Source organism: Trichosurus vulpecula, chromosome 1, assembly GCF_011100635.1.
Source record: "Trichosurus vulpecula isolate mTriVul1 chromosome 1, mTriVul1.pri, whole genome shotgun sequence".
In the NCBI taxonomy this organism is placed as follows: Eukaryota; Metazoa; Chordata; class Mammalia; order Diprotodontia; family Phalangeridae; genus Trichosurus; species Trichosurus vulpecula.
Genome location: NC_050573.1, coordinates 146,261,639 through 146,281,424, shown reverse-complemented (window position 1 = coordinate 146,281,424; position 19,786 = coordinate 146,261,639). Strand labels below are relative to the sequence as shown.

The 19,786-nt window shown below is 35.6% G+C and overlaps 1 protein-coding gene across 5 annotated transcripts in view; it reads right to left on the bottom strand.

Annotated features, from left to right (window-relative positions):
• RNF19A (ring finger protein 19A, RBR E3 ubiquitin protein ligase) overlaps positions 1-19,786 on the bottom strand; it is a 72,308-nt gene that overhangs the window by 12,883 nt on the left and 39,639 nt on the right. For 4 of the 5 annotated variants that reach the window (XM_036754999.1, XM_036755032.1, XM_036755016.1 and 1 more), the window contains 4 exons: positions 15,032-15,798; positions 6,937-7,145; positions 1,788-1,932; positions 859-1,021 (listed from right to left, as the gene is read on the bottom strand). In XM_036754999.1, coding sequence (XP_036610894.1) covers positions 859-1,021; positions 1,788-1,932; positions 6,937-7,145; positions 15,032-15,624 — 1,110 coding nt within the window. In that variant the 5' untranslated portion in view covers positions 15,625-15,798. Of the gene's footprint in view, positions 1-858; positions 1,022-1,787; positions 1,933-6,936; positions 7,146-15,031; positions 15,799-17,787; positions 17,808-19,786 lie in introns of those variants that run through there. The other variant, XM_036755007.1, reaches the window with a different exon arrangement.

Here is a 19,786-nt window from a genome sequence, read left to right as displayed (position 1 = left end):
TTTAAGTGATGGATTACTCCACTAGACTGTAAGCTCCTTAAGAAAGGGACCGTCATTTGCCTTTCTTTGTATCCCCAGTGCTTAGCACAATTCCTGGCACAGAGTAGGTGCTTAATAGAAATTTATTGAATGACTGACTAAAAGAATAAAACATTTGTATCATACTTGTATATTTGCTATGCTCCCCAGGAGAATATAAGCTCCTGAAGACTGGATTGTTTTATTTTTCTTTTTGTGTCTCCAGAACCCAGCATGGAAACTCACATAGCACATCACAGGATTACTGATTTTGAGCTGAAGGAACATTAGAAGTCTTCAAGTCCAACTCCCTCATTTTTCAGAAATGAGAACACTGAGGCCCAGAAAGGTTAAATGACTTACGCAGGGTCACATATCTAGCAATTAAATGAGACAGGATTCAAATCCAGATCTTCCTGACACCAAGTCGAATGAGCCAGCTATGTGCTTAATAACTACTTGTTTAGTTGAATTTAAAGCACTGGACATTGGATTCTGGAAGTGAAATAGTAACAGGTCCATTTTTTCTCAATGTTGTCTGCTGACATGATGTTTCAAGTATTAACCTTAATAAATAAACTCACTTAGAATTGCTATTCCCCAACATGGCTTTTTTCAAAGGGTACAATTGAGGTAAAGAAGTTTAAAGACTGGGCATCCTGGCTTTTTTCAAATACTGAAATTTGTCTTAGCATGAAAATTTACTAGAGTTTTCATTTCTCTCCTGATAAACAAAATGAGCATAAGATTTTGAAACTGATAATCTTCTAAGTAACAGTTTATCCTGAAGTGAGGAAAAAAACAACAGCCAGATATCAAATAAGGAATTGTGCATTTTACCTTACGTCCAACATACACCGGGATTCCAATAATCATTGCAGGAATAGCAATGCCAGCTATTAAAGCAATTCCTACAGGAGCACCAACGAGTGTTCCCAGCTGCCATAGTATTTTCTTCTTACGGCTCCAAGGTTTCTTTCCCCAAAAAGTACATCCTGAAGGGCTAATGAAATGAATTGAAAAATAAACCAACTCTAATTTGAAAACCCAAGAATAATTATTAGACAAGATTACAGCAGTGACTATCAGATAGGTTATGGAACTTTTCCCTTAAAGTTTTGCTATTTTTTTATACAACCAAAGATTTTCTAAAACAAAAAAGTAGGTTGTATAGCACAAGGGAAATTGGAATTGGTCCTTAGCACTCAACTATCCAAGAAACCTTTAGTTATTACTCAAGTAGTAAAGTATTACTTTCATAGTCACATATTAGATATATACACATTATATCCTCTTTGTGGGCATTTTTTTTCCCAAAATTTTTTTACAAAAAATTTTAAAATACAAAAAGTTAAAATACAAGAAATTTTAAAAGGACTTTTAAGATTCAGTATAATCAGAGTATAAGGCCTCTTCTGTGATATAATAAAAACATCCTTATTTACAACTTTCAATCTTAAAGGCTTGCCAGAGGCTCAGAAAGGTTAAGTGACTATGGTCACATACTAGTGTCATAAGACAGATATGAACCCATGTCTCCAAGGCTAGCACTCTGCAATGTAACGTGTCATTACAAAAAATGCTCTTCCTAGAAATTTTGCTGGTTATTAATATCACTAAATAAATTTGGTTTATTCTACCATTTAGTGAATTAGAGAAAAATTAATCACTTTAAGCATTTTCAAAATCTAAATTTTAAAACACTAGTTAGAAAAATTTTTAATGCTATTTTGTTTTCAAATTATATATAACTATCACCTTAAACTTACCTTAAATAATGTAAATCTGAAATCTCTTTCATACACAGCCAACAAAACTCACAACCACAGACAGCACATGTCATGTGATTGCAGCTTCCATCATTCATCTTTATTATGTATGCAGCACATCGTGGACATGGTTTTATATCATCAGCTTATTAAGAAAAAAAATAAACTTTCATTGATATGCAAAATATACCAAATTACATTAATAATCGTTCCCAATAAAATTTCTAATAGAACCTTGATGATTAATATTTGAAATGAAGATACTCATATACCTAAATCTTTCCACTGATGCACTATTCAATACATTTTTTAATTTATAAAGTACTTTTCCCCTCCTTTCTGAAATACAAAGCTATGATAAAAGTATGATAAAAGACGACAAATAACACAAGAGCAAAAAGAATAGGAATGAGGAAATGAAGAGAAGTCCTAGGGACAGCTATAGAGGAGGTGAGGTTTCATATTAAGAACTTACTTCAATAATTAACTTTGCTGATGGATGTGGGTTCTCCCCCCAACACAGACCATAAGCTATGATTTAGTATATCATCTTTGTAATTTGTTAGAGTAGAAAAAGTCATTATTCCATAGCCAATCTGATGACAAACTTTTAGCCCTCACACCATAGAGTATCACTGTGCCTATTCTTAGTCTTTCCAGAGTTGATTCTTTGCTCAGCAAACTTTAGATAATTCAGGGTCACCTTTCACAGCACAATAGACATCAGAGTTGTTTTAAGAATAAGTTAACTGAAAAAAATATCTTTTCAGTGAGTTTCTCTAATAAAGGTTTCATTTTCTAAGACATATAGAGAACAGTCAAATTTATAATAAAAAGAGTCATCACTCAATCGATAAAGACCAAAGGATGTGAACAGGTAGCTTTTAGAGGAAAAAAAACCCAAGCTATCAATAAGCATATGAAAAACCACTCTAAATCACTAACAGAAAAACACAAATTAAAACAACTATGAAGTATGCTGGAGGAGCTATGGGAAAAGAGATACAATAATGTACCATTTGTGTCCAACCATCCTGGAGCTATGCCCTAAAAAATATCAAATTGTGCATACCTTTAGACGCACCAATTCTACTACTAGGTCGATATCCCAGAGAAATGCACAAGAAATATTTAGAGCAGCTCTTTTTGTAGTGGCAAAGGACTGGAAATTGAGGAGATGCCCATCAAGTAGAGAATGGCTGAACAAATTATAATATATGAATGTGATGGAATACTATTGTGTTGTAAGAAATCACTACAAAAGATGAGTCAGGTTTTGATACTCTATAACTTTTTCTCAACTCCTCCTCAGTTGCCTCTCTCCTCAGAGTAGAAGGCTAGAAAGCAAGAGTATTAAACTCCTTTCATCAAAGCCTTCCTTTATAGAGGGCTCACAACCTTCTTGGTAGTCCATTCTCCATCAGATGCTTTGTCTTCAACTCCAGGGGAACAGTGTATCTATCCTCTGGCTGGGTACCGACTGGTGGCTCCCCTACCCCTTTCAGCTTCCTTTTGTATGCTGTCTTCTTCTATTAGGTTGTAAGGTCTTTGGAAGGGACTATGTCTTTTTCTTAATTCTATCCCCAGAGCCTGACCCAGGTTAGGAACTTTATAAATGTTTACTGAATTGAACTGGGTTCAGAAAAACCTGAGAAGACTTCTTTGAACTGTTGCAAAATGAACACAACCAGGAGAATTACTTATACAGAAACAATATTATAAAAATAAATAACTTTCAAAGACTTAAGGATTCTGATAAGTCACAATTCCAAAAGACTCAGGATGAAACATGTTATGCACCCCTAGATAGAGAGGTGATGGACTCAGAGTGCAGACTTAGTGGCTTGAGGGGAGAAGAGAAGGTTTAGAACATACATTGTGGGAGTTGTGATAGTTAATCACAGAAAAGAAAAGGAATTATTGTGCAGCAGTGAAGACCCAATTGAGATTAGATATTAAAAATCTGTGGTAGATCCAATCAGCATAGTTGTGTGACTTCCTCCACTAGAATTCAGCAAACAGAAGGTAAGACAGATGGTGGAAAGTAATCTAGAGTTGAGTTTTAAAGGGAGATAAGAAGCAGTAGAACAAGGAAGCAAAGAATTTGAGGGTAGAGAATTGGATAAAGTTGAACTGCCTAATTGTAGTATCAAGATTATGAAGGGAAGGAAGCCCAGAGCAGTACTGGGATGGCAAGGAGGTGTAAAATGACAGAAGGTCACGAAGGATGAAGAGGTTTAGGATGGATGAGGCGTACAGAGAGAATGGAAGGTTAGGAAGTCATGTCGTGTGGAAGAATTTCAGAGTTAGAAATGATGGACATAGGACATCTGTGAGTGATGATGAGATCAAAGCTAGGACAGTCCCTGTGTGTGGTAGCTAGTTAAACTGCAGATCATGGGGGCAGCTAGGTGGCGCAGTGAGTACAGCACCAGCCCTGGAGTCAGGAGGCTCTGAGTTCAAATCCGGCCTCAGACACTTGACACATGTACTATAGCTGTGTGACCTTCAGCAAGTCACTTAACCCCAACAGCCCTGCTCCCCCCCAAAAAATAAACAAATAAATTGCAGGTCCTGAGAGTTGAAGAAGTTAATGAACTGGGAAGCCAGGGTGTTTGAAGGGATGTTGACATGTATATTGAAGTCCCCAAATATAAGCCATTAGTGTAGAGAAAAAAACTGAGCCATGTATTAAAAAAAGGGCTAGGAAAGGTGGTGGTGGCTTATCTTGTCACAAACTAATAGCCTGATCTGGACTCAGTAAGACTCTCAAAATTAAATCGTCATATACTTTAAGACTCCTTGAACTCAATGCAAAGGTAGGCATAGGGAGTGATAGCAAAAGATGTTACTAAACATGGTTAAGGAGTAAGGAATGAGAGGGGTTAGGCTTGTAACCTAAGGTCTGTATAACAAGACTAATCTCTTTAAGGGTGAGGAGATATCAGACATGTCGAGGACCCAATATAATTACAAAAAAGAAATTGATTACATTTCGAGAGACAGGAAAAAACTTGTTACTGATGTTAGGAGTCATTTCTGAATAAACTGTATAAACTGAGACCACTGACTTTCTAGGTTATGAGGGGCTTTGAAGGCCAAATAGTTTGTCACTGATGCAGGATGGGAGCCACTGGAGTTTGAGTATGATGGTGACATGGTCAGACCTTTAAAAATTATTACCTTGAGAGGTTTATTTAAATGATACTGCTATTCCTCAAAATATTTACTGAATTCTTGGAACTGTGTTCAAGGTCACCTAACTTCCCACAACGGGAAGCCAGTTTTCTTATTTTATAGTTAACAGTTCTCATTTTTGGCCAAGACATGGAATTGGCGTGTTCCATTTAATCAGTCTTATTCAACAGATTTGACATTGAGTTGCTACTGGCTATTTCTAACAATTAAGTTTACTCACAAAGGATAAAATTTGTCTCCAAGGATACTTCCCCTTCCCCCCAAAATAAAGAAAATACACAAGTTCTGAAAGTAATCTCAAAAGAATCGTTTCAGAAATGCTTTGAATGAGAGGATCACTGAAAGAAGTGTGCAGATTTTAAAGATGGCAACTTTACAGGGGACTAATTAATACATTTAGAGGTATAAATTATGTAGTCTCTTAAAATAAAAATCATGTCACTTAATTGTGCATACATACACACCTATGCACACAGGTACATATAGATGTCATGTATAAATATGTATGTGTGTGTGTATATACACACACACATACATACATAGTTCAGGTACATGCAAACCCACTAGTAAACAAGTTTTCCTTATTAGGAACTCCTCTTTACCCCCTCTACTCCTAACTCTCCCTCCTATTCTATTCTGTCCCAAAAGGTGGTGGGTTCCCTCTCTTTTAAGCAGGAGGTGTATGATCAGATATTGTCAGATACGATATAGTCTGGATCTTTTTCCAGTATGAACTGAAGTAGATGGCCACTAGGTTTCTTTTAAAACTCAAATTATATGATGCTGTTTCTGATGGATCCTACCCTACACTGAGAAGGGGCAAGTCATTCCTGAAGTGGGCCCCTAAAGGCACCTGCTTAGCTAATTTTCAGTTCATCTTCCTTCAACAACTACTTCAGGTCTCTACTAATACTTTGAGGTTTTATCATACTTTTGAACTGAGGGAATAGAATCAAGCAAATCCACACATAATGAAAAAATATCTGGGTACACACAACTTGACAAATGTTACATTTTACATTTCAGAAGTTCAAGAAAATACCAAAATACTTTTGAAGATTTTCACTCCCCAAACGTGCAAGTAAAAATATTTCCCCCCACAGATCTGCCAATGATAGTGCTAGTAGTTTCAAAGTAGCATGAGCCTCTTACAAAGACCTGCAGGATAAACACTGAAATGGGCCAGAGAATATGAATTTGGGATGCTATGGCTTATGAAAATGTTCTTCCCACTGGACATGGAGGATAAATACACTATTCACAGATGAACCCTCAAAGAATTTCAAATTCACGACTTGCAAGTATGGATTTGGATTTTTAAACTCTCAACCTTAAGTATGCTTAAATATCCTTGAGTGGAGATGAGACAATTGTAAATTTAACACACACGCGCGCGCACACACACACACACACACACACACACACACACACACCCCATAACGTTTGTAATTACTGAAATAAAGTATTTCAAAAGTTAGGTAAAGTATCTTTTCTTGTACAAATTTAGGCCTTTAAAAAAAACATAATAATTAGCATTCTTTTGTTAAAAAAGAATAGTAATTTGTAAATAATGGTGTCATGGTCAGAATCCACCTCTCAATTAAATGGTGTTTTTGTTAAGCCTGACCAAAAGACCAATACATACTATGAGTACAACTTTATGACCATTCTTAGTTACCAAGTATAAAAACTGTCATGGCATTTATTTTGTTTTGTTTTTTAAAAGACAATCGTTATTTTATTTTTTTCCAATCATAACTTTTAAAAAATGAAAGTATTTCCTCATATAAAATTTTCTCAAGTATTTTCTGGACAGAAATCCTATGCCATATCACAACAATCTGGACATTGGAAGGGGAACAGAGAATCCAAAGCCGATGAACTGTATTGCTGTTTGCTGAAATAAATTATGCATCTTCCAAACATTTTAAAGATAACTGGGCATAAATACCTGCTGCTCCAGACTCTTGGCTATAACTAATGGAAGAAGAACGTATTGTTCTCAGACGAAGGCTCTGGGCTCTTTCCTGTCGGGCAGCATCACAGGTCTGGTTTGGGTGCCAAATTTGTTTACAATGGTAGCAGAACTCTGTTCCACAGCCTTCACGTCCACAAGTTAATTTTGGACAGCTGGCACAGCCAAATGCTATCACAGCGTATCTTGAAGAATCAAGATGAGAAGATGGGGATTAAATACATACATTAATACAAGAGAAATTCAAAATACTAAAAAAAAATTAATTATAATTTTACCTCTGCAACAATTTTCATTTCCAGCAAATTGCCCACAAACAAATGTTTAAGTTAAATGATTATTAAGAGAGATAAATGAATGGATGCTACCTACTTTCATACTTTAAAGCCCCAGGATCACAGATTTGGATCTGGAAAAGAACCTTAGAGATCAGTTTCCAGGGATGGGGAACGTGGCCTGGAGGCCGAAGGTTATTCACCCCTGGGTAGCCCATTCTCTCCTGTAAAAGGATGAGGAAACTAAGTTTCGGAGAGACTAAGTGATTTGTTCAAGGTCACAAAATTGGTAAGCAGAAGAGATGACATTTGAATCCATATCATTTGACTCTAAAACCAGGGCTCTTTCCACTAAGGCATGCTTCCCAAACTCTACCTTCCCCGCAACTCCACTTCCCAGCCTATTTCTTATGAGGCCAGAGCATACTTTTTTTTCCCCAACATCATTCTAAAGATGAACAGGATAGTAGTACGAATTTATCTGTGATTATTGTATTAGCAAATACATAACATTTCCTTTAAGAAGCTATATTGAACAAATGAACCTAAAAAAAAAGCTCAGTGCTTTCTAAACCTTTACCTGTTTAAAAGGATGTCTATTCCATAACTTATTTTCAAGAAAATGCCATAAACATAGACCCTTGTAATCATATATGCTTTATTTCTGCAGATTAATCTCATAAGTGCCAATGGGATTCTCTCTTAATACTTTATGATAGGTGGCACAGTGGATAGAGTATCAGGCCTCAAATCAGGAAGACTCATCTTCCTGAGTTCAAATCTAGGCTCAGACATTTACTTGCTGTGTGACCCTCGGCAAGTCACTTAACCCTATTTACCTCTGTTTCCTCATCTCTAAAATGAGCTGGAGAAGGAGCAAACCGCTCCAGTATCTTTGCCAAGAAAACCCCCAGTGGAGTCATAGTTAGAAATGACTGAAACAACTAAAAAATAACCAAAAAAAATTTGTTCTCAGGAATATATACAAGTTTTATATTATTAAACATACAAATTTATAAAGCTAGTTATACTGATCAAAAGACTCCAACTTCAATTAACACCTAGTTGCTATCAAGTGCTAAACTATTTTTTTCTTAATAGATATCAAAAAAGATTATGTCATACTTCCCCTTTCCATCTTTGTCCAAAAGCCCAACCAACTTGACAACTGACTTAGGGTATTAAATTTTTAGCTTTCTAATTAGCTGTCTGTGACTGCTAGACTAGATTCTCTATGAAAAAATAAGTGATGGTCTTTCTCTTCCATTTAAAAAAAAATAGGGCAGACAGTAACAATGTCAATAGAAATCAGTTTTACACTGTCCATTAGTTCTGAAAAACAAAAATAAAAAGCCCTGGAAACAAATGTTTATTTTAACTAACCAGGTAGTTGTCATTTGTTTTTCTAGCTACTAATAGAAATCAAATCCCATAAAGTCAGAGATAATTCTCAAGATAAGAATTACCTATATTTAAATGTAAATATAGTTTCAGTGAATGTGCAAATCTATTATGAACTGACCATGCAGATGACCATAACTTTATCTTGGGAAGGGTTTTGTGTGAGAGCTATGCTTTTATATTTTGTCAATCTTGTATGCAATCTTTCTTTGATTGCTTCCTGGACAATGTTAGGATATCTAAATGTGCTTTTTAAAAATTAGATGTTGGGGCAGGTTCATTTATTTTTTGGGGGAATACGGCTCAAGTTATAAATGGAAATCAATGGGCAGATTAAATTTTAAATTTCCTAAAGGAAATTTAAATTGTATTAATTTACTACATTATTATAATAAATTAATTTTAAAAAATTAAGGGAAAAGGCATTACTTTTGTGTGGAAAATTTGAAATTGTTCTTTCTATACTTGGTATAACATTTAGTGTATTAAGATTTTTAAAAATATAGCTTCTCTTGTTATATGTAAAGAAATTAGAAATCATCTAATTAATAAACGTGAAAATGGCAAAAACCAGCATATTCAGCCCACTGTGGAAATATTTAATATCAGTATTAGTTAAAAGAATTATTGCCCCTTGTGGCTTTGATAGGTTTCGTTTTAACACTGCTGAATGCCTCCCCCCACCACCCCCAATAAATTAGGGCACCAATTTCTAGTATGTGTTGTCAATATGCTGTGGAATGAATCAATGACTCATTCCCTAGAATGACCATAGGTTCTTATCTGGGAGGGGATCTCAGAAGTCATCTAGTCCAATACTCCCTTTCATTTTACAGATGAAGAAACTGAGGACCACAGAGGTTTAAGTGACTTCTACAAGGTTACATAAGTAATAAATTGCAATGTCAGCATTCAAACCAAATTCTGCTGACTCTAGAATCCGTGTTTCTTCCACTGTACCATTCTGCATCATCAATCCTGTCAAACAAAGGGGTAAACAGATATTTTAACCTAGTTTAAATTCCAAGAACAAAGCTTCTGTACCCACATCTTAGTCTACATGCTACTTCCATGTCTGTTACATTAAACTACATTTAAGTATGGCAGATTTGCTTGCTTTCTTTCCTTTTCTCTGATGAAGAGCTACCTACTTGTATCCAGCCTTTACATGAGCATTCACTATCTCCCAAAGTAGCCTATTTTATTTTTGCCCAGATCTAAAAGTTATGAAGTCTTCCCTAACATCAATCCTAAATGTAACTATGCAATTTTCAAACACTGCTCCTAGCTCTGCCCTTTGGAGATAAAGGGAACAAGTCTAGGAAGTAGCTAGGTGGGTCAGTGGATAGAGCGCTGGGCCTGAGGCTGAATTTAAATTCAGTCTCAAAGTACTTACTGGCTATATGACCTGGACAAGTCACTTAATCTTAATCCACTGGAGAAGGAAATGGCAAACCATTCCAGTATCTTTGCCCCGTAAACCCCATGGACAGTATGGTCCACAGGGGCATGAAGAGCTGGATGTGATTGAACAACAACAAAGAACAAGTCTAATCTCTTTTCTATATGGGGGGAGGGTCCTTCAAAAGCTTAAAATACAGCTTAGAGGTTCTCTCTAAGTCATCTCTTTTATTAGTGTGAACATCCCTGATATTCTAACATATTCACTTTAATATTCTCCTATTTTTAAGTCCCTCATCATCCTCATCACATCTTAGGAATGTTCTCCAACTTCCTAATGTCTTTCCTAAAAAGTGCTACCTAGAACAGAACAATTCTAGGTATAGCTTGATCAGGGTACATTGAAAACATTGCTTCTCAAATGCAACTAAATAATAAGTTAGGTTTTTGGTTGTCATATCATATGGTTTAATCACATTGCTCTTTTAAAAAAATTTCCCCAATTACATGTAAAAAAGTATTAATACTCGTTTTTTAAAATTTTGAGTTCCAAATTCTCTCCCTCCCTTCCATTCCTCCTCATTGAGGGGTTAAGCAATTTGACCTAAGTTACACACATGCAGTCATGCAAAACTGTTTCCATACTAGTCATATTGTGACCGAAAACAGACTTAAAAAAGACCCAAGAAAAATAAAGTAAAAAAAGAAGAATGCTGGAATCTGCATTCAGACTCCACCAGTTCTTTCTCTGAAGGTGGATAGTCTTTCCAGATTTCTCTGAAAGTATATTGCATGTCATTTCTTATAGCACAATAACAACCATATACCACAACTTGTTCAGCAATTCCCCAACTGATGGGCATCCCCTCAATTTCCAATTCATTGCCACCACCAAAAGAACTGCTATAGACTTAAATGAACTGATACAGAGTGAAGTGAACAGAATCAGGAGAATGTTGTACACAGTTAACAACAGTAATACTGTTTGATGAAGAACTGTGAATGACTTACCTTTTCTCAGCAATACAATGATCCAAGACAATCCTAAAGGACTAATGATGAAACATACTATTCACCTTCAGAGAAAGAATGATATCAATCGAATACAGAACAAAGCATGCTATTTTTTTACTTTCATTTTTTTTATTTGCTTCTTCTTGTACAAAATGACTAATACGGAAATGTTTTAGATAATTGCACATATATAACCTATATCTAATTGTTTACCATCTCAAAGAGGGGGGCGGAGAGGGAGGGAGAGTGATAGAATTTGGAACTCAAAACTTTAAATAAAAATGTTAAAAAAAATTGGGGAAAAAAAGAGCCACTATGAATATTTTTATACATATAGGTCCTTTTCCTTTTTTTTTTTTTTTAAATCTCCTTCAGTTACAGACCTGGTAGTTGTATTGCTGGATCAAAGGGTATATACAGTTTTATAGCCCTTTGGGCATAGTTTCAAATTACTCTGCATAAAGGTTGGATCAGTTCACAACTCTACCAGCAGTATAGTGGCATCCTAGTTTTCCCACATCCTTGCCAACATTTGTCATTTTCCTTTTCGGTCATATTAGCAAATCTGATAGGTATGAGATGGTACTTGAGAACTGTTTAAATTTGCATTTCACTAATCAACAGAAAACTTCGGAGAATTTTTCAGGGTTACTTTATCTGTAAACTTCCTGTTCATATTCTTTGACCAAATTGGGGAATGACTTGTATTCTTATAAATTCAACTCAATTTTCTATATATTTGAGAAATGAAGGCTTTATCAGGGAAACTTGATGTAAAAATGTTTTTACAGTTATGATTACTGTACATTTCCCTCCATCCTATTTTTTCCTATTCTTTTCTCTCTCTCTCTCTCCTTTCAACTTGTCCCTCAAGTGTTTTGCTTTTAACCACTGCCTCCTCCAATCTGCCTTCCCTTCTATCAGCCACCCCCCTTTCTCTTAATCCCTCTCCCTTCCTTTCCTACTTTTCTGTAGGGTAAGACAGATTTCTATACCCAAGTGAAGTGTGTATGTTATTCACTTTTTAAGCCAATTCCAGTAAGAGTAAGGTTCAAGCACTGTTTGCTACTCCCCCATCCCCTCCCCTCCCCGTAAAAGCCCTCTCACACCTTTCATATGAGCCAATTTACCCCATTCTAGCTCTCTCATTCCCTCTTCTCCCAGTGCATCACTCTTTCTCACCCCCTAATTTTATTTTTTAGACATCATCCCATTACAGTCAACTCACACTCCTGCCTTCTGTGTATACAGCTTCTAATTGCTCTAATGATGATAAAGTTCTTAAGAGTTATAAGTATCATCTTCCCATGTACGAATGTAAACAGTTTAATCTTATTGCCCTTACGATTTGTCTTTCCTGTTTACCTTTTTAAGCTTCTCTTTGAGTCTTCTGTTTGAATGTCAAAATTTCTATTCAGCTCTGCTACTTTATCAGGAATACTTATAAGTCCTCTTTTTCTTAAATAACCATTTTCCCCTGAAGAAATATACTCAACTTTGCTGGGTAGGTGATTCTTGGCTGTAATCCTACCCTTTGCCCTCCAGAATATCATATTCTAAGCCCTCTGATCCTTTAATGTAGAAGATGCTAAATCTTGTATTATCCTGACTGTGGCTCCACGATACTTGCATTGTTTCTTTCTGGATGCTTGGAGTATTTTCTCCTTGGATTAGGTGCTCTGCAATTTGGCTATAATATTCCTGGGAGTTTTCCTTTTAGGATCTCTTTCAGGAAGTGATCAGTGAATTCTTTCCATTTTCATCATACCCTCTCATTCTAGGATTATCAGGGTCATTTTCCTTTAAAATTTCCTAAAATATGATGTCTAGGCTCTATTTTTTGATCATGGCTTTCAGGTAGTCCAATAGTTCTTAAATCATCTTGCCTGGCTCTATTTTCCAAGTCAGTTGTTTTTCCAATGAGATGTCACATTTTCTTTTTTTTAAATTCTTTTGATTTTGTATGTTTCTTGATGTCTCATGGAGTGAATCGGCTTCCGCTTGCCCAATTCTAATTTTTAAGGAATTCTTTTTTTCAGTGAGCGTTTGTATATCCTTTTCCTTTTGGCCAATTCTACTTTTTAAGTTCTTTTCTTCAGTGAATGTTTGTAAATCTTTTTCCATAAGGTCAATTCTGCTTTTTAAGGAATTTTTTTCTTCAGTGGATTTTTGTTCCCCTTTTAACCATTTTACCTATTCTGTTTTTTAAGGTGTTATTTTCTTCAATATTTTTTGTGCCTCCTTTACCAAGCTATTGACTTTTTTTCATGATTATCTTGCATTACTCTCATTTCTTTTCCCAATTTTTCCTCTCTACCTCTCTTCTAAAAAGGCCACATTAGCTAAGGTAAATATATTCTTAAATTTCCTCCCATCAAGAGTGGGATTGTTGGAGAATATAAAGAGAAACATAATAAAGGGCACAATCACATCCTGTTTCTCTTTAATTCCACATATATTTGCTTTAAGTTTTCTGGATTGGCATTTTTCAATGTAATAGCCACAAACCATTTGACTTGGCATGAGTACATGAAACATACATTTAAATGCTTTGCAAACCTTGAAGCACTATATAAATACTAGATTATTATTATCTTCATTATTAACCATGTCTACAGCTGACATTACCTAGCTAAAAATCATAGTGAGTCATGAATATGTAATTCTACCTCTCCTCATCACTGCAAGAATATTAAGTCACCAAAACCAAAAATCACTATCGTATTGTACTGTCAATTTAATAGTGACATAATTTCTGTATTAAAACCCAAGAGGTTATTCTCACAGGATGAATCCATATGGTAAGTTAATTCTATGATGTGCATTGTTATTCATATCTTTTATCTCCCATTAGAATATTAATTTCTTGTTTTGAATTTTTAAAAATATGCCCAGCACTTAGCACAGTCTCAGTAAGCAATTAATAAATGCTTATTGTGACTGATTACTATGAATATTCTATACATATGCTAAAATAATTTCATACATCTCCTCGTCTCTTTTCCCCTGTGCTTAAAATATTGGACATGATAAATATTAAGTATCTGACAGAAAAAAAGTATAAATATATTTCAAGGTGGGAGTTATTAATTAAAAAAGCAAAAACAAAAAATAATTTTTATGTCACTCCTTTGTTAGTTAATGTAAGCACATGCCCCCCAAAAATGACATGAAAGAAAACTAAAGCATATAGCTCTACGGCATATAAACTTTGTTACTGAGTGGGATCTGAAAATGGGGTGTCATGGTTAGCAAATTAGTTAATAAAAATTTCCAACAGACAGTGTCAGATAAATTAGCTTTTAGGATAGATCGCTATAAATCTACTGTATCTGAAATTTCTTTGAACATTAAGGTGAGTCCAAAGACCCAGATAAGAAATGTCAAGCTTGATTTTATTTTTAATTTATAGTGAATTACAATAAACATATTTAACGTGATATAGGCTATTTCAACACACTTAAAAATACTGTATTAAATTTTCATTCTTACTGAAAAACAATGTACTGTTATGTGAAACACTGAAACACACTTAAAATAGAAGTGTTTTACTTTGATGTATGTTGATCTGAAAGAAACTATACTGTATACTACTTAGAAGTAGCATCACTGCCAACTATTGTAGTAATTTAAATAGAAACATTTCGTTACTTTGCTATGTGGCAGAGGGAAACTTTGTTTTCTGCTAGCATCTTCCTCCTACATTCTCTACCTTACCTTCCACTGCTGAAGCTCTTTCCAAATTATTAAGGGTTATTTATGCAAGGATCTTTGAACCTTTTACATTTTGACACACCTGGAGTTATTGAAATAAAGCCCTCTCATTTATTTCAAATGGAATAAAATTTTAATAAGTGATATTCTTTGGTGAATGTTTTATCTCAGCAATTTTATTCAGCAATTTTAATTTCATCCACAGAAAAGTTTAATGGGGTAGGTAGGAAAAAAAAACAAAAAAAATCCCAATATTACTTTCTTACCCACAGTCTGGAGCTGGGCACCACCTACAGTCAGGGTCTGCAACAAGCCACCGTCTAAGCATAAATTCTTCATATTTTTCCATTAAGATATGATCACTTAATATCAAGCGAATATCATGGGGATTAAATCGTTCGGTGCATTCTGGGCATCTGATATTAACTCTACTCTCAGAGATTTCAATTCTCAGATATTGTCGTAAGCAATCCACACAAGATCTATGATGACAGGTCATTATATCAGGGAATCTTTCCTTGGAATGCCGCAAAAGGCACAAAGGACACTCCATAAATTCTCCATTTTGTTTGCTGTTGATAGCTGTTCCGCTGTCAGAGGAGGTATATGTGGAGAAAACTGTGTTTTTATCAGTACACATTTCAGAATGTATACTTTCAATACTTGCAATTCCATCTACCCCGCCATTGAGATCCCTTGATTTACGTTTGGTGTCCTTTTTCTTCCTAAATAGAAATGACCTAAATGACCTTTTTTTGGGTGCCTTTTTGACAGAAGGCAAACTCACAGATGAGGCAGAAGACTGAAGGTCCCGATCTGACCCCATTTGCCGATGCAAACTCATGTCTAGAATACTCATTACAACTGAATCAGGGTCAGTGTTCACACACAACCCTCATCATTATTTAGTGATCAGTCATTGTTCTTGTTTCTCTGCATTAAGATTTGGCCATGATGTGAGATTATCCTTAGTTCCTGATGAAGAACTTTCAAAATAGTTTTTAATTTCCAAGTGATTGTTCTTACAGATGATCTGTGGAGGAAAAAATAATAAGAATTAACTTAATTCTATGTAAAGTTAGTCACTATGAAAATGTAAATAAAAACCAAAAACCATTAAGGAAATTAAACTCTATATTTAAGTCCTGCTTGTTTTACAAGCTATAATATTCTGTGATATTTTAACACATTTATGATAAAAAATCTATTTTTAAAGATCACATCCAATTCAATCAAAATGTCAGCTGAAGGATGGGGAAAAAGCTCTTGGAAAAGTTTTTATTTTCTCTGTACCCATAAAATTTTCTATATTGCCAATAAGTTCTTATAATATTAGTTTTATTTCTTAAAATTTGAATTAATTTCTAGAAATAACTTAGTGTTTCCATTACCTGTTGTGAAACTAAATGTAAACAGAAAAAACTATGCAAATTTTCTTTAAACTTGAAATCCCATGCTACATTACTTCATATGATCCCTACAACAAAACTATGAGAAAATAAGCAAGGTAGGTTATTATCCTTACTTCACAGGTAAGGACACTAGAATGATACCAGTAAAAATGGAAATACGAAGATAATGGTAGATACAACGAAGAGATGAGATGTAGAGAAAGTGATAAAGCTACAGAACTTCTGAGAAAGCACAAAGGTTATGACAGGGCAGTGTAGTAGATCCAGGGCCTATAGGACTAGCTTTAGAGTTAAGATGATCTGGGTGTTCAAGTCTTGCCTCAAAATCATACTAGTTTTATCACCAAAGGCTCCAAAGCAACTTAGAATAGGTAGGGGGAATTTCCACATAGGTAGTTCCACATGCTGATGACACAATCCCCTGAGGGGACTCAGGGTGAGTTTTAAAGTACCCTCTGTTTAAAAAATTCTGATTGATACTTATTTAAAATAAATGATTTTGACATGCTGATGGGGACAGAGAATGAGAGAAAAATAAAATTCCAAAATAATCACAGGGAACTAAAATAAAACTATAAAATACTAAGGGCTGGAAGGGGCCCTGAAAATCATCTAGTAGAACCTTCCACTATCTTTCCATTTTTTTATCATTTTAGAAATGATAAAACCAAGATTCTGAAATGAAATAACTTAGCCACACCCATATAGCATATTAGTGACGAGTCCACTTCACATCTCTCATGCTCTATTTTCTAAGTAGTAACAATATTACCAAATGAAAATGCTTACTTGAAATGCCATCTTAAAGTAAAATAATAAGGATGGCTGAAACAAGAGGAAAGAATGTACACTGGAGGTACCAGGCCAATTTTATTAGCTGTGTACACACACACACACACACACAGCAGCTAGGTGACACAGTGGATAAAGACTCAAGCCTGGAGTGAAGGAGACCTGAGTTCAAATGTGGCCTCAGATACTTACTGTGGGTAAGTCACTTAACTCTATTTGCCTAAGTTTCCTCATCTGTAAAATTAACCAGAGAAGAAAATGGCAAAGCACTCCAGTTTCTTTCCCAAGAAAACCCCAAATGGGGTCACAAAGGATCAAATTAGACACAACTAAAATGACTGAATACACACACACATACGAGAATGATTATGATATGAACAATTCATTAACAGACAACATGGTGTGCTAGAGCCAAGAAGAACTTGGTTCAAGTTTGATTTGCATGACCCAGAGCAAATCATTTAACCTCTTAGTACACCCAGGCAACTCTCAATCTATAAATTGTAGAGCAGGTGCTGATGAGCTGTCCCTGAGAACCCATACTCCTACACCAATGAAATCACAGGTATGGGCTAACAAACAACCACAACAACCGTAGTAGTAGCAGGCAGAATTTATATAGTTCTTTAAAGATAGCAAAGTATCTACATGCATTATCTCATTTATTCCTCACAAAGACCCTCTGAGATCGGTGCTGTTACTATTTCCACTTTATAGATAAGGAAATTGAGTTTGAGAAAAGCTAAGTGACTTTTCCAGGGTCACACAGCTAAGGAAGTGTCTAAGGCAGGATTTGAGCTCACGATTATTTTGCCTACCTCCAAGTCTAGTGCTCTATAGACAAGGTCACTCCCTACACACGGGAGGGAAATCTTGTGATCTCTCTGCCATCTTCTGATATATGAAGGCTTTTTCTAAAATTAATTTCTTGAAACACTAGCTTTCTGAAATCAAAAGTCAATCAAACATATTAATGCCACATTTTAGAAATCAATTCAACAAGCATTGATTAAATACACCTACTATGTGCCAGGCACTGACAAAGACAAAAAGAAATAGTGTCTGCCCTCAACAAGTTTATGTTTTATTAGGGGGAACAACATGTGAAGAAAAAATTATATACAAAAATATATGCAAAATAATTTCCAGGACTCTGAGTCACAGGAGAAGACTGCCACAACCATTCACAGTAGCAATAGTCATGCTGATTTGATTATTACTTCCTGAGCAAGAGGCAGAAGGGGGTAGAGGTGGAAAGTGGCAAGCACTTATCAGAGAAAATAAAAATTGCCCTTCTATTTTAAACCGTCAGCAAATACTCCTGTGGTTTCAAAACAAATTTGGGGTTTAAAGGAGACGAACAAATATAAGGTCCACTTATACAAGGACAATGTAATCATCACTATCAAAAAATCACCTTAGAAAACAGACAATTATATAGTTATCCCATGATCTGGTCACCACCAGTTTTTCTAAATTTTGTTTTTATGAACTATACGAAAGGTCCATACCCCAGCTAGAAACTGCTTTTCATACTATTCCTATTCCCTAAATATACCATATGCTTTCTTATATGTATGTTTATAAATCCTCCACTGTCTAAATTATCTTCCTCCATCCTCTCTAGCTATCCAAAATGAATCCCTCTCCTTCAAGGCCTATATAGCTCAGATCTCACTACTCTCATGAAGCATCATTCTTCAATAACCAACATTCATCTTTCTCTCTTCTGAAATTTATAACATGTCACACTACAAAACTATCTAATATATTTATCATGTAATGAGGTATATATATACTATGTTACCTGTTTGTATTTTATCACCATATTAAACTGAAAAATCTTTGAACACAAAGTCTATGCCTTACTCAAACTTTGGTACTTCCTTAATATCTAGCACATTGTTCTGCTCAAAGTGTGTTCATATTTACTGAATGAATATCACTTATTTGGAATTTAATCACATACTACCATGCAAAATCTCTCACACTGTCGTCATGTCATATTAACTGCACAAAAGTGTTGCTGTGATGCCTCTTCATGGCATAGAGATTAACTTGGATTCTCAAAAGCTATGTCAGCTGGGAGAAAGCTCTCTCCCAATGCCCCAACCCCACCACATCCTGATCCCTAACTTCTCCAAATAAATCTACAAAAAAGTACAGGACCTTCAAGCATTCCTGATAAAGTGACCACAAGCTGAATAGAAAATTTGGCATTCAAACACAAGACTCAAGAGAAGCACGAAAAGGTAAACAGTAAAGAGAAATAATAAGGGATTTAATAAGGTTTAAACTGTTTACATGCTACATGGGAAGATGACACTTTTAATGCCTATGAAGGAGTTATAGAGTTTAGGAGTATAGACATAAAGGGCATGCATGGGCTTGCCTTAACTATGATGGGATGATACTGTTAGGGGCTATTAAGGGGTCCCCTGAACTTGTCTTTTTGAGTTGCCATATTTTCCAGAAACACTGGACCCAGATCATGCAGGAGATCCTGAATATGTCAAGGATGAAGCTCCCCTTGAGCTGACACAGTTTGCTGTTGCATCCCAAGATGGATTCCCTGTGTCCTTGGGAGGCAAGACAGGCACCAGCCAGTCTGTGCCAGGCTGGGACACAGCTTGTGCAGCTGGGACCCTTTGCATCCAGATAAGCAGACTCTCCTATCTTCATAATCTAGCAGTTCCCAAGGGAAAAGAACAAGGCTTCTGCCATCACCTTGTTCCTCCCCATGGGGAATGATCTTGTCTTTTTTCCCACCTTTGCTGCACTGTTCCCCCTCCCATGTCACTCCCCTTCCTGGTATCC